At 43.0% G+C, this 23,412-nt stretch overlaps 1 protein-coding gene across 1 annotated transcript in view; it reads left to right on the top strand.

Annotated features, from left to right (window-relative positions):
• LOC126215807 (apolipoprotein D-like) overlaps nt 1-22,909 on the top strand; it is a gene marked incomplete at its 3' end in the record, with an annotated part of 69,905 nt that extends 46,996 nt beyond the window's left edge. The window contains exons 4-8 of the mRNA XM_049942102.1: nt 1,342-1,470; nt 7,117-7,247; nt 9,982-10,073; nt 17,275-17,370; nt 22,722-22,909. Of these exons, the coding sequence (XP_049798059.1) occupies nt 1,342-1,470; nt 7,117-7,247; nt 9,982-10,073; nt 17,275-17,370; nt 22,722-22,909 (636 nt within the window). The remainder of the gene's footprint in view (nt 1-1,341; nt 1,471-7,116; nt 7,248-9,981; nt 10,074-17,274; nt 17,371-22,721) is intronic.
• Nucleotides 22,910-23,412: the final 503 nt, after the last annotated feature.

Here is a 23,412-nt window from a genome sequence, read left to right as displayed (position 1 = left end):
TCCACAGTATATGGGGATGACAATATATAACAAGCTAATGGGCAAAAATATATTTCTGTGTAAATGACTTGCCCATAAATATAAATTCCCCGTCAGTTCTGTTTGCGGACGATACTTCTGTTTTAATTGAAGATGATGCAGAAAAAATTCAGAGCTCCATTGTGAGCACAATGGGTACTCTAGAAAACTGGTTCCAGTTAAATGGCTTGCAACTGTACATTGCAAAGACCAATATGGTACATTTGAAAACCAGACATTTGATATGTGTGGATCTTAAAATACATCATCACAATCATCCTATGGAAGACGTTAACACAGTCAAATTCCTAGGACTAAATGTGCACAACAACTTAAACTGGAGTACACATATTGAGTTCCTATAAAATAAAAACTAAGCAGCTTTGTATTTGCAATGCAAATACTAGCAAACTCTATTGACATGAGTACACGAAAAATAGCATATCATAGTTATTTGGAATCTGTCATTAGGTATGGTATCATTTTCTGGGGATATTCAAGTAGTGTATCTCGAATACTGAAACTGCACTGCACAACAAACAGAAACTTGTCGCCCATTATTTCGGAACCTCCAAATCCTTACAGTTCCCTCCATACACATTTATGAAATCATAATCTTTGTGCACAGCAGACAAAAATTATTTGAGGAAAATCATTTTAACCACACATACAACAAAAGAAATAAAAATAATTTTATGTTACCCACACACCATTTGAAATTATATGCATGAACTCCACAGTATGTGGAGATGACAATATATGACAAGCTAATGCGCAAAAATATATTTAATATGAAGCCAGAGAATCTAAAAATAAGGCTACAGCAGATTCTGTGGGAGAAATGCTACTATTCAGTAGAAGAATTCATAGAGGATGACATGATAATTTGAGCAAGGGGTAATTAATTGTTAGTCTTTTATTCTATGTGTAACAAAATTGTATTATTATTATGATACCATTTGTTAAAATCAGTTGTTGTAATTATTTGTTAGTTTTTTATTGTATGTGTATTTTTAAATTGTATTATTGTTATGGTACCATTTGTTAAAATCAGGTGTTGTATGTATATGGTAAAACTTTACCAAAATTTTGACGTGTCTCCTGTACCTGAATCAAATGATTCAGATTATGTACGTTATGAGACTAATAAACCAGTATTCACAAGTCACAAAAATCCGGTACAGAGAACATATCAGAGCATGGATAAATGTATCACTTGGCTTCTGTCTGCTGCACGTGAAGGAGCGTGAGAATAAGGCTGAACAGCGGCGTGTATGTGTTTCTCTTAACCCAGTAGTCCTAAGGCCCGTGTTGTTGTTGCAGCTCGACTCCGGCATGAGATACTCGTGGGCCTTGTGTCTGGCGGCGACGCTGTCGCTGGCGGCAGGCCAAGTGCCCGGCTTTGGCGGCTGTCCGGTTTACCAGCCCATGACCAACTTCGACCTCTCCAAGGTGGGTGCCGCCTCAAAAACGATCCACTGGTTTTGACACCGGTCAGGTAACGGACAGCTCTGCAGATCTGGTAGCACCAGAAACAGTCGAAGCTTACTGATCCGTGATTTATTTTCAAAGTATACAGGGTGTTACAAAAAGGTACGGCCAAACTTTCAGGAAACATTCCTCACACACAAATAAAGAAAAGATATTATGTCGACATGTGTCCGGAAACGCTTAATTTCCATGTTAGAGCTCATTTTAGTTTCGTCAGTATGTACTGTACTTCCTCGATTCACCACCAGTTGGCCCAATTGAAGGAAGGTAACGTTGACTTCGGTGCTTGTGTTAACATGCGACTCATTGCTCTACAGTACTAGCATCAAGCACATCAGTACGTAGCATCAACAGGTTAGTGTTCGTCACGAACGTGGTTTTGCAGTTAGGGCAATGTTTACAAATGCGGAGTTGGCAGATGCCCATTTGATGTATGGATTAGGCGTGGCACGGTACGTTTGTATCGAGACAGATTTCCAGAGCGAAGGTGTCCGGACAGGAAGACGTTCGAAGCAATTGATCGGCGTCTTAGGGAACACGGAACATTCCAGCCTATGACTCGCGACTGGGGAAGACCTAGAACGACGAGGACACTTGCAATGGACGAGGAAATTCTTCGTGCAGTTGACGATAACCCTAATGTCAGAGAAGTCGCTGCTGTACAAGGTAACGTTGACCACGTCACTGTATGGAGAGTGCTACGGGAGAACCAGTTGTTTCCGTACCATGTACAGCGTGTGCAGGCACTATCAGCAGCTGATTGGCCTCCACGGGTACACTTCTGCGTATGGTTCATCCAACAATGTGTCAATCCTCATTTCAGTGCAAATGTTCTCTTTACGGATGAGGCTTCATTCCAACGTGATCAAATTGTAAATTTTCACAATCAACATGTGTGGGCTGACGAGAATCCGCACGCAATTGTGCAATCACGTCATCAACACAGATTTTCTGTGAACGTTTGGGCAGGCATTGTTGGTGATGTCTTGATTGGGCCCCATGTTCTTCCACCTACGCTCAATGGAGCACGTTATCATGATTTCATACGGAATACTCTACCTGTGCTGCTAGAACATGTGCCTTTACAAGTACGACACAACATGTGGTTCATGCACGATGGAGCTCCTGCACATTTCACTCGAAGTGTTCGTACGCTTCTCAACAACAGATTCGGTGACCGATGGACTGATAGAGGCGGACCAATTCCATGGCCTCCACGCTCTCCTGGCCCCAACGCTCTTGACTTTCATTTATGGGGGCATTTGAAAGCTCTTGTCTACGCAACCCCGGTACCAAATGTAGAGACTCTTCGTGCTCGTATTGTGGACGGCTGTGATACAATACGCCATTGTCCAGGGCTGCACCAGCCCATCAGGGATTTCGTGCGACGGAGGGTGGATGCATGTATCCTCGCAAACGGAGGACATTTTGAACATTTCCTGTAACAAAGTGTTTGAAGTGACGCTGGTACGTTCTGTTGCTGTGTGTTTCCATTCCATGATTAATGTGATTTGAAGAGAAGTAATAAAATGAGCTCTAACATGGAAAGTAAGCGTTTCCGGACACATGTCCACATAACATATTTTCTTTCTTTGTGTGTGAGGAATGTTTCCTTAAAGTTTAGTCGTACCTTTTTGTAACACCCTGTATTCTTAAGAATTTATTTTATTTAGTAGCGATTCATCAAGAATATTAACACATTTAATCATACTATGTAAGCATTGAAGTAGTTGCCAGGGAGTAACTGATGAAATCACAACCAAATTCCTTTTAACAAATGGGAATTTTATTCACTCTAATAGTGCCTAAAAGCATTTTTTTAAAGAAACAGATTTAAAATTATAATCAGAAAGCACCCTCTAAATATCAAAGTTACAATTTATTCAGAGGCAGAAAGAAACAAGTTTTGACTGTATGAGCTTTCGGGCAGAGAACCTAGCCGCTCTCTTTTGACACGGTCATAGTTACGACCGCTTACAACAGCCTCTGAATGACTACACTGGTGCAAATCTGTAACACACCAGATAACTTTAAACTAAGAGGTTTAACAATTTACACTAGCAGTCAAACTATGCATCCCCCGTAGGAGGGATGGAAATGGTTCAAAACACTAGCAATTAAAATATTAACCTTGCCACCGAAGGTGCAACTTGATTTTAACTTCTAAGAAAGTCTTACGGTGAAAGGGTGGCATTTTTATATACTAAAATTATCATTTAAATAAAAGCCCATGAAATGCAATCTTATATAAACTTCTACAAGGCTGGCCAAGCAAAAGTTAAGATGCTCTACAGTACACAGATAACGCCTCTCAACATCATAGGCAATAATATCAAAGTTTCCAAAGATCAAAACATATTTCAGGTATTAGGCCGTTACACTCCAAGCAATAAATTCGTTAACACACCAAACCCGTCAAACATGACAGAGGCAGCTACTAACGTACTGTAGATTGATAGGGAGATTACCAGACAACCCGAACTGCAGGTTGCTCTAACCCACCCCTACTCCACAAGGGAAAAACAGACCAACCAACATAAACAACCACCTTCCCGCGGGTGAGCAAACGGAGAAGAATGGTGGGACGACCCCAAAGCAAAACGGCTGGTGACCTAACCAAGAAAACAAGTAGAATTTAACAAGAGTAAATCATACAACATATCACCAATCACTTCTAATAAACTGCGATTTCTCGAGAAGACCTGGCGCAGCACCCCCAAATCGCTCTCCCGACCCGTCCGCTGCCAGCCGCTTCAACGGACGCAGGAAGGCGCGCCGATCTCCCGTCTCACGGCGTCGCAGCTCTCACCGGCCAGACTGATGTCGTGGGTTGACTCCTGTTGCTCTCGAGTCGACCGCGAAGTCACTACCTCTCGCTATACGCCGCAGCCCACTGGACTCACGTGGCGACCTCACATGCGCCGACGCTCAAGACGGACAAGTCATCTTCTGTCTCGGTGCGCGACCGACCAACCGATCGATCCAACCGCCAATGACTATTGCCTGAGCAAACTCGAGCAGACTGGCGGCCTAACGCGCAGACTCAGATGTAGGAACTAAACCCCGACCGGGCGACCACTCGCTGAGTTCTCTTACTGGTGGAGTGGAAAGACTCTCATTTTGCCGGCTTTAAAGGTTGATCCGAACGACAGACATACTAGCACTCCGAACGACAGACAGACACTAACTGCCTAACAAATGCGGACGAGAGACAGACTAGCAAGCTGGGGACGAGAGACTGGCCCAGACTGACCCACTGGCGAGCTCATAGCGCCCCTTAAATGCACGTGAACAGGCAACCTTTCCCCTTTCCCACCAGAGGGAGACACCGAAGCTGCGATTGCCACAGCGGCGCCACCGCTAGAAACGGACGGCGACTGCTTCACACTACGCGCTGCGGCGCGCTCTTCAAAACAGTAATTTTTACCACGGCTCTCTTACACTGGCTACTGTGCGATTTAGCACCGCCGGAAGCTGCCAGTTCTAGTCACTTACAACAGCTACATCTACATGATTACTATGGAATCTGCAGCTAATTTCCTGGTAGAGGGTTTATCGAACCACTTTCAGGCTATTTGTCTACCTTTCCACTCTCCAATACTGCAGGAGAAAAACGATTACTTAAATCTTTCCGAGTAAGCTCTGATTTATTTTATTATGATTATTAAAAAGTTGGTGATTGAAATGTAATGAAGAGACCCCGCCGCAATAACTGCGACCCCGATTCACGTATCATATCCATCTGTCCTATTTTACGATAGTACAAACCACTCTGCCATTTTCTGAACTTGCTTGACGTCCTCCGTTAATCCTATGTAATGCGGATGCCACACCTAACAGCAGTACTCCAGAAGAGGGCGGACAAGCGAGCTGTAAACAGTCTCCTTATTAGACTTGGGGCATTTTCTATGCGTTCTCCCAATAAAATGCGGTCTTTGGATTACTTTCCCTACAACATTATCTGTGGCCTCGTTAGAATTGAATTATTCGTAACTGTAATCCCAAAGTATTCAGTTGAATTTACAGCCTTTCGATTTGTGTGATTTATAGAATAACCGAAATTTAGAAAAATCCTTTTAGTTCTCATGTGAATGATTTCACATTTTTCCTCAGTCAGAGTCAACAGCCACTTTTCGCACCATTCAGCTATTTTGTCTCAATCATTCTGTAATTGATTTTCATCATATTATGACATTACAGGACGGTAAATGACTGAAGCATCTACAAACAATCTAAAAGGGCTGCTCAGATTGTCTCCTAAATCGTTTATTTAGATCAGGAACGGCAGAGGGCCTATAACGCCTCTTTGGAGAACGCCAGATGTTGCTTATATTTCACCCTATGACTTTCCGTCTGTTACTATAAACTGTGACCTTTCTGACAGGAAATCACGAGTCTAGTCGCACAACTGAGACGACACTCCATAGGAACGCAATTCGATTAGAAGTCGCTTGTGAGGAACGGTGTCGGAAACTTCTGGAAATCTAAAAACATGGAATCAGTTCAACACCATTATTTCGTGAGAATAAAGAACTAGTTGCGTTTCACAAGAACGTTATTTTCTGAATCCGTGTTGGCTGTTTGTCAACAAATCGTTTTCTTTGACGTAAGTTATGATGTTCGAACACAGTATATGTTCCAAAACCCTGCTGTAAATCGACGTTAATGATATACGTCTGCAATAATGGTACAACAAATGTTCACCCCTAGTATTTGTCTGGTAGGCGAAAGAAAAGTGGTCGTGCGCAATTTATGAGCCCTAGATTGTGTGTCGTTATTTAAATTCCAAACCCCTTCGCAATGTGCCACGGGATGAAAGTATGTGGAAGCTGTCATAGCGTCATCGCAGTGTAATGCAAGAACCGGCCAAGAACCATTACCAAGTTTCATCTTTTCCCTGCTGTTAGTTTCCATGCACATCCGCAACAACACACAATTTTCAGCGCAGTGCACGAGTAGTCATTACCATCGGAGTCCCACAGACAGTATTTCAGTATATGTAATGAATATATGTTTAGAATAGCAAGAAATACCTTGGCTCCTGTAAAGCAATGGACAGGGGACAGTAACAGACACATTGAGGGTTTCAGTGATGTTTAAAGTTAGCAAGTGGTTTTTTATTGCTTAGATGCGAGTAAAGAAGTTCAGACATAGCGTCTAAGAACAGCTGTGACTGATTATCAAAATTAGATCTTTAAAAAGACCTAATCACTTTTTATTTTTACAACTGACTGCATGTTGTTTTGGTCGCGTGTCACTGCTCCCATTAACACGAACGTTTTGATGAGCAAATTGTACTTATCACTATGTTAACCGGATTGACATTGCTGCAATAATTGTGTTCATTACGATAACTATTGCCATTATTGTTATTATTTTGCTTGACTCATTTACTATACACATCGCAAAACGTAAAGAGGATCTCTAAGGATGCTTGATTAGATGTAAGAGAAGTTCTGAAGGCATTAACCTTGCTAGACAATATAAACAGATAAATAAGTAAAATTAGTTACTCATATCTATTACATAGACTGCCTATTGGAGTTAGAAAATACTGACAAAAATCATGCAGAGATCTGTATTCTGACGAAGTGGCTTTATGTACAGTACATGGGCACGTGGTACGAGGCGGAGCGCATGTTCGCCGTGACGGAGGCAGGAGCCCGTTGCGTCTCCGCTACATACAGCAGCTTCCCCGGCGGCCAAGTGCGTGTGTCCAACCAGATCACCAACAGACTGTAAGTACTGCGGCGCATAATTATACTAGCGTTATTGTTGTTGTGGTCTTCAGTCTAGAGACTGGTTTGATGCAGCTCTCCATGCTACTCTATCCTGTGCAAGCTTCTTCATCTCCCAGTACCTACAGCAACCTACATCCTTCTGAATCTGCTTAGTGTATTCATCTCTTGGTCTCCCTCTACGATTTTTACCCTCCACACTGCCCTCCAATACTAAATTGGTGTTCCCTTGATGCCTCAGAACATGTCCTACCAACCGATCCCTTTTTCTAGTCAAGTTGTGCCACAAATTTCTCTTCTCTCCAATTCTATCAAATACCTCCTCATTAGTTATGTGATTTACCCATCTAATCTTCAGCATTCTTCTGTAGCACCACATTTCGAAAGCTTCTATTCTCTTCTTGGTTCAAATGGTTCAAATGGCTCTGAGCACTATGGGACTCAACTGCTGTGGTCATCAGTCCCCTAGAACTTAGAACTACTTAAACCTAACTAACCTAAAGACATCACACACATCCATGCCCGAGGCAGGATTCGAACCTGCGACCGTAGCAGTCGCACGGTTCCGGACTGCGAGCCTAGAACCGCGAGACCACCGCGGCCGGCCTATTCTCTTCTTGTCCAAACTATTTATCGTCCATGTTTCACTTCCATACGTGGCTACACTCCACACAAATACTTTCAGAAAGGGCTTCCTGACACTTAAATCTATACTCGATGTTAACAAATTTCATTTCTTCACGAACGCTTTCCTTGCCATTGCCAGTCTACATTTTATATCCTCTCTACTTCGACCATCATGAGTTATTTTGCTCCCCAAATAGCAAAACTCATCAACTACTTTAACAGTCTCATTTGCTAATCGAATTCCCTCAGCATGTTCATCTTATATCCTCCTTTCAAGACACTGTCCACTCCGTTCAACTGTTCTTCGACTTCCTTTTCTGTATCTGACGGAATTACAATGTTAATTTTAATTTTAATAATCAACAGCCTCAGTTTCACCGTTTGCCTAGAATTTACCTAGGTTTCAGTCGGGATAATCCTACCTTCTTCAGAATAACAGTAACCACCATTTGTCCATAGTGGACATCGTCAGGCTAAAACTACAAATCCATAAACTATCGTCAGACTGTAAAACCTTATCTGAAACTGTCACGGCCCCACTTCGCGACCTTGATACGGCAGCCACGAGTGCTGTACAGGTTCCAGTACAGCACTCGTGGCTGCCGTATCAAGGTCGCGAAGTGGGGCCGTGGTAGTTTCAGATAAGTTTTTACAGTCTGGCGATAGTTTATGATTCTGTAGTTTTAGCCTGACGATGTAATCAAAATTTGTTCGTCTCTGAGGGAGACATCCAACGATATAACATTCGATCCCCCGCATCTCAACCCACGTGTGTGTGTGTGAAGTGGTGGGAGGTGAGCAACAATGAAGCTTTCAACGAAAATTCCCATTTTTTTTTAAATTGCAGATTCGGAATCAACGGAAAAAGTACATAAATTCTGTATGACACATTTTTTCTCATTTCGGGACAGATGAAGCTGTAATCTAAAAAATCAAAATGGATAGAAAATTGTGTATTTCAAAATTCTATCCGGTGACAATTGAATAAACACCCCACCTCCGTGCTGCGAGGATCGGATAGGCAATTATTTCAAAACTTTTAATGGGAAGTCTCATTCCCAACGCTGTATTCCTCCGACAAAACGAAAAGGGTACTACTCGATGCCCCACTGTGGCCGCGTAGCGAACTAACGCTCATCGTAATAGACGATGCAGTGAGATCAGAGCTCACTTTTCTTTCAGAAGAAGAACTGAAAGCATCTCTAAACATTTCATTACGTGAGTTGTTTTTATTGCTTACACATTACCCTTCATTTCTACAGCAGAATTGCAAGCGGACAATGACTGTTGCAACCGCAGAAGAAAACTCTGAAATGATACCGTTTTATGGTGAATGTAGGATACTTTTTTTTACTAAGCTGTGATGCCGTAAACACTGAAAAAGGGAAACGAAGAGAAACTGTTACAGAAGAAGGTAATGAAATACTGTGCTATATATGCAACCGTTCACCAAAGCCGACAGATAGGCACTCGGCATTACGATTCCGAAATTTCTATAGGTAGTATTGTCAACTTATTGCATCCGGCCACCTCTTCAAATTAACCTTGCCAAAACCGATTGTAACCACGCCGACCCTGCGAACACTGTGCGATACAGGCAAGCGAAAGAAAGAAAGGATGTCGCTCTCTGAGACGAACAAACTTTAATTACAATTTTTTGGATTCGATGGGTTGTTTCCGAGATATTTCAGTGTCTTCAGATACACTGAACACCCTGTACGTGTGTTAGATTCTTCATTTAGAACAGTTAGAAGCATGTGGTTGATTTTAAAAAAGAAGGTGATCCATGTGGAGAAGTCCTAAACCTGTAACCACGAATGAAAATGACAGGAAATTGCACATTGTGGTACTGAACGATCGACATTTAAAGTTGTGAAAATACATAATGATACAGGAAGAACTAACCATGAGAAACCTTTATGCAAGAGTTTGGTAATAACAGACTGCAATCCAGTGTTACAGTGTGCCTATTTGGAGGTGCTGCACAGGTACAGAATTTCTAATAATGCGGTGAAAACGCTAATCAGGGTGTTCTCTATACTTGTTTCGTAAAATTAATATAAACGGAAACAAGTATCACAGAACTTGCCTGTTGTTGTTGTTACAGCACTGGACTGACGCGGCAGCTGGACGGGGAAATCAAGATGATAGGGAAGGCAGGCGAGGCAAAGCTCTCTGTGAAGTACTCCTCCCTACCAGGTAAGTCAGGCCAAGCCTTAACACTTAGGCTTACATCCTTATCACTCATAGTAGAGTGGGCAGTAATACAGAGTGTGGAGTTCAAAACCCCTCTATGCAATGTGAATTAGTTGGTTCAAATGGCTCTGAGCACTATGCGACTTAACTTCTGAGGTCATCAGTCGCCTAGAACTTAGAACTAATTAAACCTAACTAACCTAAGGACACCACACACATCCATGCCCGAGGCAGGATTCGAACCTGCGACCGGAGCGGTCGCTCGGCTCCAGACTGTAGCTCCCAGAACCGCACGGCCACTCTGGCCGGCGATGTAAATTAGTACTTCTTACCGTCTCTTAATTACTTTTGAACATCGTATGTGTTCTACTGAACTGATTCTATCAGTGACTTAGGTACCCACAGATCGTTACATGCTTTAAAAATATTTCTGTACCACGGTATGATGATAGTGGCCAATAGTTGGAAAGACACAAGGAAGAAAAATGTGCTTATGTACACTGGAATACCAGCTGGTAATCAGCTACTGACCTACTATGCCTTCTGGTTTATTTCCACTCGCCGACCGGCTACAAACGACGGGAAAAGTCCTTGCTTCCACATCTCAAACCAGTCATCTTAAGCCGAAACATAACAGCATCATAGTGCTTAAAAATGTCTAGAGCAGAAACATATTCATTATTTACACACAATCAATGGGGTCCCTCATTAAGTGAAAAGAAAAAATAAGCAGGACACAAAAAAGCTGAAATATAAAAGTCAGCGGTGATATTAAATAGCGCCCACGGTTTACTAACTGTCGAAGACTTCTAAACATTGCTTCTTTTGTTACGTACACTTTTACCATATTACATGGCCTTTTCCTTAGCCGCGAACTTTCTATTGAACAAACTGTGCTTGTCATTTTCTAACTTTCCCTGAACTTCCCTCGCTCAAAATGTTCCACTGATTCAACGTCTGAAATATGAACGAACGTATGGCTTGTTCTTGAGTCTGAGGGAACCGTCATGGAGCCGCACGTAAAGAAACTCCAGGGAGGTAGGGTCCCATCAGGCAGGTGCCACAAGCCAGTTTCGGAAACTAAACTAAACGACCGTTCCTCTACTACAAAGCTGCACCAAGAGCGTCCACCTGAATTCACCGAAGTGTTTGCAATTGCATCCACGATCTTACAGTCTAGAAACCACCCACATTTAGGAAAGATGGTTAAAGGTAAATGGTGCGCTGAATATCAAATGTAATAAAACTGAAAACAAAAGACACTCATATCGGTTACCAGTATGATCTTTCTTCCTGCAGAACTTGACAAAATGACAAAATTATATGGAAGGCTGATTGACTGCGCCTGGCGTCCACAATGGCGTCACTCATTCCCCCCCCCCCCCCCCCGCATCCTTCAGAATACATGTTGAAAGTGTACTAAGTCTACAATAAACCCGCAAATCCGACCTAGAGGACTACGCGATGGAGCCGAGGCGCTTTAGTCCGGAACCGCGCTGCTGTTGCGGTCGCAGGTTCGAATCCTGCCTCGGACATGGATGTGTGTGATCTCCTTAGGTTAGTTAGGTTTAATTCGTTATAAGTCTAGGGGACTGATGACCTCAGATGTTAAGTTCCATAGTGCTTAGAGCCACTTGAATCATTTTGAACTACGCGATGCCAACCAACTGTCGTATCCTTCTGGATGCTTTGTGGACGGAAATGGCATTCCTTCCGAAGATGTAAAATCATTGGAAGGAAGTGGCAACCAAGCCATTATTCACGTTAGAGTGTAGAATCTATGAAACTAGTGACATGCTGTCGAACATTCTGAAGAGTTTCATCTACACACTCTCGAAACTATCAAAAGGCAGATAAATGGAAGAACTGTCGCACAATCAGCTAAGCAGCCCAAGCATCAAGTTGTCGTTGAGGATGTTACAAAGAACGCTGGAAAGAAAACTGAGGATCTGTTTGAGGGCCATTAGTTTGGTTACAAGGAAGTTAAACACACCAGAGAGGCAATTATAATGTTGTGCTTGATAACTGAAAAATTAAGACAGCTTCATAGGAGTTGTCGATCTCGAGAAAGTGTTCGTATCGTAAAGTATACAAGATGTTTGATGCTCTCAGACGCATAGGTACAAGCACAGATTATACAATTTTTAAAAAAAGGGAGAACAGTAAGACCAAAAGTACTCTGATTAAAAAGGGAGTAAGACAAAGATGCAGCCTCTCTCCCCACCGTTCCGTATGTACGTCAAAGAAACAGTGTTTGCAGTATAAGAAAGTTTCAGACGCAGGAATGAAATTCTGGTGGAAGTTTATCAGTGATGAGATGCGCTGATGACATTGTTAACTTCTGTGAAAGCGAAAAAGAATCGAGTGAACAGTCGAATGACATATATAACGGACTGAGAGTAAGCCAAAGGAGGACGAAAGTAATGAGCAGTAGTAGACAAGGGATTAGCAATAAAATTAACATCAAATTTGGGGACTACGAAGTACATAAAATCAAGGACTTTTGCTACCTTTTAACCAAATAACGAATGTCATAATAAACAAGGAGAATATAAGAAGCCAAGTAGCACAGACAAAGAGAGCATTCCTATTATCAAACATAGTTCTCAATTTGAAGAATAAATTTCTGAGCATGTACGTCTGAAGTACAGTACTGTATTGATGTGCATCGTGGATTGCCTGAAAACAAGAAAAGAAGTGAATCGATGCGTTTGAATATCATACTGCAGAAGTGGACTGAAAAGATTGCAAATGTGTTGACTCTCCGCAGTATCGGCGAGGAAAAGTATCTGTGCAAAACACTGACAAGAAGAAGGGACAGGATGATAGGACATAAGACATAAGTGTACTAATGGGTTCAGTAGAGGGTGAAAGCTATTGTGGAAGACAGAGATTAGAATATATGTAACAGATAATAGAGGACGTTGGAGGTAGATTTTACTCTGAGATGAAGAGGTTGGCTCAAGAGAGGAAATCATGCAGGACCATATCATACCACTCAGACGACTGATGACAAGAAGAAAAATGAGAGAAATGGCGTCAGTGCACCACTTTCGCAGCCATTGCCAGCCATCAGAACTTAAAGCTGCTTCTTCTTGTAGCTCCTCAGTTGACCTCACGATGCTGAGTGCAAGCCATGCCAATATTTCAGCCAGAGAAACAACTCTGACAACAGTGGGAATCGAACCAGGAGCCTCTGCTATACAGTCAGACACGCTTATGCTCGGCACTGGAGGTGGACTCGGGTCTTATAATACTAACTAGTTGTTTATGCATGTCTTCACTTGTATATTTCACATGTCTCCTCCTTCCTTCTCTCTCTGTCCATCTCTTCCTCCTTCTTTCTCTGTCAATCTCATTCTCTCTCTCTCTCTCTCTCTCTCTCTGACAATATCCCCCTCTCCCCCTCTCTCTGTACCATTCCTCCTGACCCCCTCTCCGTCCATTCCCTCCTGCACCCCTCTCTCTGTCCATTCCTTCCTGCCTGTCTCACTCTATCGATATCTTCCTCCCCCTGTCTTTGTATTCCCTCTGCCCCCCTCTCTCTGTCTGTCGTCTCCTTCCCCTCTCTCCGTTCATCTCATCTGCCCCTTTCACTATCCATCTCCTCTCCCCTCTCTTTGCACAGCCATGCACATCTGCACATATACTCCATGGAACACATTCTGATACTACCCACACAACACGTCAGTAGTGCAGGGCAGCCTAAATTTCAGATGTTACCAATCCTTCTCACTCCTCTTCCAACCCTATAGGAGCTAGGGAATTCTTACACCCTCACTAGTTCTTCCAAAATAACATTGAGTATGTGTATAAAATTTGGTTGAAATCGATCCAGTGGTTTAGGAAGAGGCGGGGACCTTACAATGCATATAAGATTAAAAATCTAGAGGATTATCAACAGTTCTGTAAGCACAGAACTGCATGTCTGAGCCAGGTGTGTTTTAATGATTTTCCCTTTGGAAGTCAGTAGACAAGGAGCACTTTGTTAATTCGATGTGAGGAACAAAAGAGGGCATTCCCTGTTCGAAGGAATCATACTAACAGTCACTTCATGTTATTCGAGGAATTCACATGGAAAACTTAAATCAGGGTATCTTCTCTAACATGAGTCCGCAATCTTAACTGTTACATCAACTGGATAGTTGATTTATAGTGAAGTAACTTTTTTTTAATTCTACATTTATATCTAGACGTTTTGACAACGACACATGACGCAAGTAATGGGCGATGGTGCAGCTCTAAAGTACCTTCACAGAAGATAATTTCCGCATTTTGTTGCTGTAATGCGAACATTGGTCGCGTTGTTGGTGTAAAGTTCCTGGGACAAAATGTTAACAGTTAATAAATTACATTATTAAGCTTGATACTTATAAGGTCTGTTGGTGTATTTCTGTTATTGTCAGCTTTCCGTATATGCTCCTTATTTTTCTTTTTTAAATTTTAGTTACCTGACTCTGCAATTAGGGCAGTCACTTAAAATTATGTGTGAATAATTTTCAAGGCTCTGATAGTATAAACTGCCTGTCATTTTCTTTTGGTAGGTTGTAGCCGTGTATCTGTTTCTCATCGATAGCTGTACGTAACAGGCACTACTTGTGAAATACTCGTATAGCAGTTTGTTAATATCTTGCTACAAAACATTATAGAAAATAAAGGAAGGCTGAACGTGAAATCAGTTGCCTAAACCTAACTTACAGACAGCATCAACGATGACGCATGCTTGCGAGCTATAAAAAGGTACGGAGGCGGTTGTGACTTAACCCAGTTAGTCCGTGTCTAACGACGTATAAGAGTAACTGTGTAGTAGAACTGTTTTTATAGTTGGTTAAAAGATTCAGGAAAATGCCAACTATAAAAAATATTATTAGAGAAGTATCATAATAATCATTGAAACAGACGTTGAACTTACTATCATTGCTCCAAATCCAAACGTGTTTAGGTATGAGCTGGATTTTCAGCAAAAAAGACATAATTGATTTACTGATATACTATTACACGAATTTAACTTAAATACGAGCTCAGCAGTTTAGTTTTTATTTAGGAAGGACAAGACTAGAAATGTAGTCGAGAGCGTGGTCATTATGGTCGGAGCACTCGCTCAGTTTCAGAATGGTGAAGGACGGAGTCACGAGCTCTTATCAGTCTATTCCCCATTAAATGACTTCAGAAGATTGCAGAAAACCTGTAACCAACGGCTGTACCGAGGATTGAGAGCCGCTCCTTCTGTGTAAGAGTCCCCCACCATATTTCTCTCGGAAGCTGTTTCTCAGACACGCTTCTCGGCTTATTCAATGCAGCAACAGCTTCTCAGAAGATTTTAGATCACTGATACCGCATTCCATAGAGGGCTGTGAAGTAGTGGAAGCTACCTTGTTTCCGATTTTGTGATCCCAGCCGAGCCCCTACGGACAGGCTACGGCCTGGAATGCAGTCCCACCACACGCGAGGGCGATCAACTACAGGCCCCGTTAGCTGGGCCTCGCCGCCATTCATTACATGTGTTTACTAGGCGGCCAGGGAACGGGGAATCTCGTCTCGCATTTCCGTACGGTGTAGCGTTGCCCTGAGTGGGATAAATAACATCGTAATCTCTGAAGCAGGTGTGTCCAACCCTCGGCCCGCGGGTCGCAGCAAGTATCAGTGCGGTCCAAGAAGTGAGCATCTATCTGCCACAAGATCCGGAAAACAATCTTTAAAATACCGTTTATTCAATGTTATGATAAACTGAATATTTTCAATTTGAAACTTCCGCCACGCGATGCTTTTGTCTCATTGGTCCATCCCATTCTTATAGCATTGCCGCCCATTCTCTACTGAAACCCTCAGAGCCTCGGCCAGTCCGTTAGATGTCCTAGTATATTAGCCTACGGCTACTCCAGCAGCAACTGCGAAGCTAGAGATTTAGAGACATAAGCTCAAAGACAGTGTGAAATACAAAGCTATTCTTTTCAATTTGATGCAGGGAATTTGAAAATACATTTCAGTATTTTCGAAAAAATAGTCAAAATCTTAGTATTTGTGCGATATCTTTTACAAACGATACAGATACGTTCCAGAAGATTTCCGGATGGAATGCATAAAGATGCAATCTGACATCCAGCTACAGGAAAAGTTTGATCATGTATCATTTTTGGACGTTTACAAATTATAACTGCCCACAGACAAATATCCCTTTCTGCACAGTCGTGCGTTATATATGTAATCTTTGTTTTCGAACAATTATTTTCAAGAATGTAGCTCACGAAGGGTACAAATAAATGCCTCAAAAATACTGGAGTTCTTCCAATGCGGCCGGGGTAAGTTAAAAGGGTGGACGCTGCTGTTCTAATGGCCCGTAAGCATTTCTTTTAATAATCTCAGTCCTTCGATTACTTAGCGAACTTCTCTATTTATATCGAACATGTACAGACCTTTCTTTCTCATTTTACCTAACATACACCAAATCTTCAGTAATCTACATTACGCATTCGAACATGTTGTCACTTGCGGCTCATCTGCCTACGTTTGCTTGCACTCCTCCTTTACAGTATGTTATGGACATTGTTGGATAGCTGGTTGTGATAAGTCTATAAAACGATACATTCAGATATGAGTACGTTACATGGTGACACGACGCTGCTTTCAGCCGTTTCTGCTATGGGGAGGACACAAGGACTAGGGCACCTCTTGATCACATTGTTTCATACTCCCCCCTCCATTGAGTTCACGCTTTCCCCATTAGAACACAAACACAGCAGTACAAAGAACAATGACTAGCCATAGTAATCTGTACAATTACACATTTTACAACTCCACAAAAGTCTGGGAAAAGTTGTTATAGAAGAACTGAGTTAACGTTAATGTGAGAAGTAGCTTCCGTCACAAGGTGAGTAGCGATATAAAATTGTTGGTATAGCACGAGAACGCTACATCTACGGAAATTAAGCGTTAAGTCACACATCGTAACTTTTTTTCAACGCAAAAGATTTGCAGCTTTTTAATGACTTATTTTACTTCATGTTCATCACAATTTAGGAAGTATATCAGTTTTACATAATGTCGTACAAGAAAATATTATTGTCTCTACAGCACTGAATCTTGAAAGGACCAGTCAGTGACGATAAGCTCCCCATGGAGAGTAAGACATGAGAATGTGTATTGCGTGTGTCGTTTACACCAGCGGCAAGCTGAGTGTAACCGTTTGCTTGTTTGTTTGTTTCAGTATCGATTGACTCTGAGTACATGGTGCTGGACACAGACTACGATACCTACTCCATCGTGTGGTCATGCAGCTCTCTCGGACCCTTCGTGAACAGGCGTAAGTATCGCCACTGATCGCCAATGCCTCAGCCACGCCCGCATAACAAGTGGTGCTACGTTGATTACTAAGGAAGTCTGTACTAAGTGCAACACTTATTCATCTATAGGTTTCGCTAAAAGTTTTGAGAGGAGTCTGTTTGCTTTACATTAATTTAAAAGCTTGCAATAGCGTTATTTATACAAAGGGTGAGGCAGCTAATACAGCCCAACATAAATAAACACAGAACAAGTGAATGTATTCAGGTGACGTTTTCGATAAAGTGATTTTTAACGTTTGCAGCTGTCCAATTACGACATCGAGTTTTTAATGGGGCTATACACTTTTCTCTGGTATTGGAAACCGCCTATGGTAGGATTAGCGTGTTATTATGAGTGTTACATTAGGAAGTTCTCAGAGGAGCTACGTTTACTGTAGCGAAGAGAACTGGAAAACGTATGTAAGTGAGTATCGTACTGAAGTTTGTGACAATTTAATTTCAACTTTTTCATCATGAAACTCTACGGTAAGTCATTTATGTACTCGTTGTTTTGCTAGTATTTAGCTACACACAAATTGAGACACTATTATTAATCCTCCGCTACACAAAAAAGTCATGTTTCCATAGGACACAAGACTAATTATCTTTGGTTGCTGATCTTGGATTTATAGACATGGTCTTTCGTCTGATTGCCTTAGGCGTCTTTAGCTGATCTTTATATCCACACACCTGCTGTGTACGTTCCTTGGCCGTTCTGCTTTTGATTTTGCAATGGAAACCAAGAGACTCCCTTTTACATGTGAACTTCTTGTACCCTTAACTATAAAGTCTGTTTTAGTCAAATGATCAAGTTCAAAAATGGTTCAAATGGTTCTAAGCACTATGGGACTTAACATCTGAGGTCATCAGTCCCCTAGACATAGAACTACTTAAACCTAACTAACCTAAGGACATTACACACATCCATGCCCGAGGGAGGATTCGAACCTGCGACCGTAGCAGCAGCGCGGTTCCGGACAGAGGTGCATAGAACCGCACGGCCACACCGGCCGGCAAATGATCAAGTAAATTATTTAATGGTTCAGACGGTTTCGAACGACTAGTCATTGTCAGTTGCCCAAAAATACTTCTTTGTCTTCTAATAAGACCCTATCGAAATGTTGACTGCCAACATGCTCTGACGCAGCAATACGCCAAGAAGTACTTACGGCCTGTTGACACTGACTACTCAGTCGAAACCGGCTTAGCCACTAAAAAATTTACTTGAGCATTTGGCTGAAACTCTCTGATGCTAGATATTCACTTGTTACCTTTTACGGAGCGGCGTTCACTGTCATACGGAAATCTTTGAGAGGCTGTGCATGGTGGTCTAGTCATAAGGCGCTAATCGGTAATGTAAGAGGTCGCGATGTCGAATCTCGATCGCGGGATGGAAATTTTCTGTCTCTCTTTAATCTAGCCTTGGCCTCTTAAAATGTGAAGAGTAGCCAGAATCAGCAGGTGGATTCGGAATCCACGTTAAACTGGAGGTCCCTTTTCCTCTTTTGGATAGCAGGGGTGAACAAGAAACACACAGGTTGCAGAAGTGGCGTCCAATCGAAAGACTTGCACCTTACCTTTGAGCAACACGAAATTTCGTAGCTTCGAAGGACAAGAGTTTCACCTTTGACCGGCAGCCAAGCCTGCAGTTTGAATGTTATAGCCATTATTGAACGGAAGAATTAGAGCTTACTGACAACTCCAAAAAATATTAAACGGCCTCTTGCATTCATAAACATTTCACGCCATAGCCAATACAGTGTAAGCAGCAGAACTCAACATGTTATCACGACCATGAATCTATACATACCGCAGTACATTGGTTTGCTGAGGTCTGTTGAACTAGTCCGGTAATGTTGAATTTTATCATCTGAATCTTGTTCACTATGGCACGAATGTTGTGTGTGCGGGAGGAGTTTTAAAATTTCCATACGAAATGATGTATGCGCCGGAGGGCTTTAAAATTTTTCGATATGTTCAATGGCATGAAATCTTTTACTGAAAATGACTCTTGAGGTGGACGCTATAATCACGGCGATGGCAGCCAAGCTGGGAGACCAGGACAAATCTCTTGTTATTAAAGAAAAGCCTGCTGTTTTTATGAGCTTTTTAATCAGAGATTTCCCGTACTGGTGCGTCCTAGTTAGCTAGTCAGTTAATCTTCTAGGGATAATTTGAACGATTAATCTTAATAATGTGGAACAAGCCATTTTACCATTTGCATTGCACAGTCATCGTATGTAAATATGGTTAAACGCTCTTTTAATACAGATTTAAGTGAGTAATTTCTACAGACCACCTTTTCAGATCACAAACAGACAGAGTAGAAATAGTTTTCAATAAGACATTTTTTCAGTTTTTTTTTCAAATTTAGCTTTTCTCTCAGTCACACGGGCATGCCAGCAAATATTTTGGTGGCAGTCTTGTGCATCCCTTGCTAAGCTGGAGAGGACCTTAATGTGGATTAACGAATGTAATTTTTCTTCTGGTATCGTAATTTATTTGCCTTTAGAGCTGAAGTGGGTTATTTACTGAAAGCTTCATGAGGGGGTGAGGGGTAAATATACTGTGAAGCAGTAGCCAAGTTGACCAACGTGTTGAACAATTTCTGCAAGACGGTTGTGCACAAACGCCACATACTATTCTTACAGCACGTTTTTGAGAAATGAACATTTTCTGTCTTAAAGATGAATTACTCCACAACATTATCCCATACTATATTACTGAATGAAAATACACGTAATATGTGATTTCAGTCTCCCTAAGATTGGCAAATCTTCGAAGTGCAAATGCGGCTGAGGTGTGTTGTTTTAGGAGTTCCAAAGTGTGTTTTCTCTAGTTTAGTTTCTTGTCAATGTTGACACCGAAACGTTCTGAAGTCTCCCTCTAGTTATTACATCCCATAATGTATTACAATTATTAGTTGTGTAGTGCCGTAACATGAAAAAAAACTGAATATGTTGTGCATATCTGAAATTGAGATTGAGACGATTCACAGAAAGCCACTAAAACTGAACTCTAGTATTATTTTAATTTATTGAAAACAAGAAGATCATGGAAACAGCACGTAATAATTTGATTTTCATTAACATTTGTATTAATAAATTTCTCTCTCAAGGAAGACACTAAATTCTGCTAAAGTCAACGTTACAGAGTAGCTTCGGCTTGTGTGACTGCGTTTAAAATATCTTTACTGAATAAATGATGTACCCCACGTAACCAAGTAAGATATCGGACTTCTTAAAAAAAATAAGATCACTGTGGGTTCAGTTAAACGAAAGAAAGAAGTAATGGCTATTATGACTGGAAATACACTCCTGGAAATGGAAAAAAGAACACATTGACACCGGTGTGTCAGACCCACCATACTTGCTCCGGACACTGCGAGAGGGCTGTACAAGCAATGATCACACGCACGGCACAGCGGACACACCAGGAACCGCGGTGTTGGCCGTCGAACGGCGCTAGCTGCGCAGCATTTGTGCACCGCCGCCGTCAGTGTCAGCCAGTTTGCCGTGGCATACGGAGCTCCATCGCAGTCTTTAACACTGGTAGCATGCCGCGACAGCGTGGACGTGAACCGTATGTGCAGTTGACGGACTTTGAGCGAGGGCGTATAGTGGGCATGCGGGAGGCCGGGTGGACGTACCGCCGAATTGCTCAACACGTGGGGCGTGAGGTCTCCACAGTACATCGATGTTGTCGCCAGTGGTCGGCGGAAGGTGCACGTGCCCGTCGACCTGGGACCGGACCGCAGCGACGCACGGATGCACGCCAAGACCGTAGGATCCTACGCAGGGCCGTAGGGGACCGCACCGCCACTTCCCAGCAAATTAGGGACACTGTTGCTCCTGGGGTATCGGCGAGGACCATTCGCAACCGTCTCCATGAAGCTGGGCTACGGTCCCGCACACCGTTAGGCCGTCTTCCGCTCACGCCCCAACATCGTGCAGCCCGCCTCCAGTGGTGTCGCGACAGGCGTGAATGGAGGGACGAATGGAGACGTGTCGTCTTCAGCGATGAGAGTCGCTTCTGCCTTGGTGCCAATGATGGTCGTATGCGTGTTTGGCGCCGTGCAGGTGAGCGCCACAATCAGGACTGCATACGACCGAGGCACACAGGGCCAACACCCGGCATTGGTGTGGGGAGCGATCTCCTACACTGGCCGTACACCACTGGTGATCGTCGAGGGGACACTGAATAGTGCACGGTACATCCAAACCGTCATCGAACCCATCGTTCTACCATTCCTAGACCGGCAAGGGAACTTGCTGTTCCAACAGGACAATGCACGTCCGCATGTATCCCGTGCCACCCAACGTGCTCTAGAAGGTGTAAGTCAACTACCCTGGCCAGCAAGATCTCCGGATCTGTCCCCCATTGAGCATGTTTGAGACTGGATGAAGCGTCGTCTCACGCGGTCTGCACGTCCAGCACGAACGCTGGTCCAACTGAGGCGCCAGGTGGAAATGGCATGGCAAGCCGTTCCACAGGACTACATCCAGCATCTCTACGATCGTCTCCATGGGAGAATAGCAGCCTGCATTGCTGCGAAAGGTGGATATACACTGTACTAGTGCCGACATTGTGCATGCTCTGTTGCCTGTGTCTATGTGCCTGTGGTTCTGTCAGTGTGATCATGTGATGTATCTGACCCCAGGAATGTGTCAATAAAGTTTCCCCTTCCTGGGACAATGAATTCACGGTGTTCTTATTTCAATTTCCAGGAGTGTACTTTAGTACCAGTCTGAAAAACAAAACTAGTTTCCTCTAGTCCAATTACAGAAGCCACAGTTAACTTTAGGTACTGCAGGGTTTATAAAGGATAAGAATTGACGCAAAGAAGGTTTGCTGAATTCTTACAATAATTATTATTTCAATCAGAAGCTACGCTTACATTTATCAGAACGAGGTCAGCAATCGTACCGATCAACTTAAGATCAGAGCAGACAAGATAATGAAAGAATAATGAACGACTCACATATACAGCAAAACATGAAACAAAAAGGAATGCTAGCTCCATACTGTTTGCTTATTCTTAGATAAACATGACACTTTAAATAAATTATTAGCACTGTAAGCTGTAGCAGATATTTTCTTAATATGTGCTTACCATTATTTTAAGAATGAGAATCTTTCTTAAATTATTCAGCGATTCAAAAGGAGGTGCCACGCCATTCAGTAACACTTGTAACAACATTATTTTCCATTTACCTAAACGCCCGCCGTTCTTCCTCACACGCTTCGTGTACAGTCAGGGCTGCAAATGCAGCAGAGGTTCGCCCTGTAACGCGGCTGCGGCCTTTTGACTCTGACGGCGGCCGTGTTGCAGAGAACGCGTGGATCATGACCCGCGAGCGGCTGGCGCCGGGCCCCGTGCTGCAGCGAGCCTACGGCCTCCTGGACAACTTCAAGATCCGGCGCACGTTCTTCGTGAAGACGGACCAGGAGAACTGCGACTACGTGGCCGCGCCCGGCGCCTCCGGTGACGCAGCCCCGGCCCCCGCGGCCGCCGCAGCAGCGCCTGCCGCCCCCGCCGCCCCCGCGGCCGCTGCCAACCCTGCCCCCGCGGCCGCCCCCGCTGCTGCTCCTGTAGCGTCTTCCAGAAGGTTTGTCAGGTAAACAACACTTCTTCTTCTCGTACGATGACTCTTTAAGCACGCTGCCTTTCATTTTCTACGTAAACTGCCAATAGGCAATATACACTGCTGGCCATTAAAATTGCTACACGAATAATAAATGCAGGTGATAATCGGGTATCTATTGGAAAAATATATTATACTAGAACTGACATGTGATTACATTTTCACGCAATTTGGGTGCATAGATCCTGAGAAATCAGTACCCAGAACAACCACCTCTGGTCGTAATAACGGCCTTGATACGCCTGAGCATTCAGTTAAACAGAGCTTGGATGGCGTGTACAGGTACAGCTGCCCATGCAGCTTCAACGCGATACCACAGTTCATCAAGACGTATTGTGACGAGCCAGTTGCTCGGCCACCATTGACCAGACGTTTTCA

This window comes from Schistocerca nitens, chromosome 1, assembly GCF_023898315.1.
Source record: "Schistocerca nitens isolate TAMUIC-IGC-003100 chromosome 1, iqSchNite1.1, whole genome shotgun sequence".
NCBI classification, from domain to species: domain Eukaryota; kingdom Metazoa; phylum Arthropoda; class Insecta; order Orthoptera; family Acrididae; genus Schistocerca; species Schistocerca nitens.
Note: the sequence above shows the minus strand (reverse complement) of the source record. Positions and strands in the feature narration are given on the sequence as shown.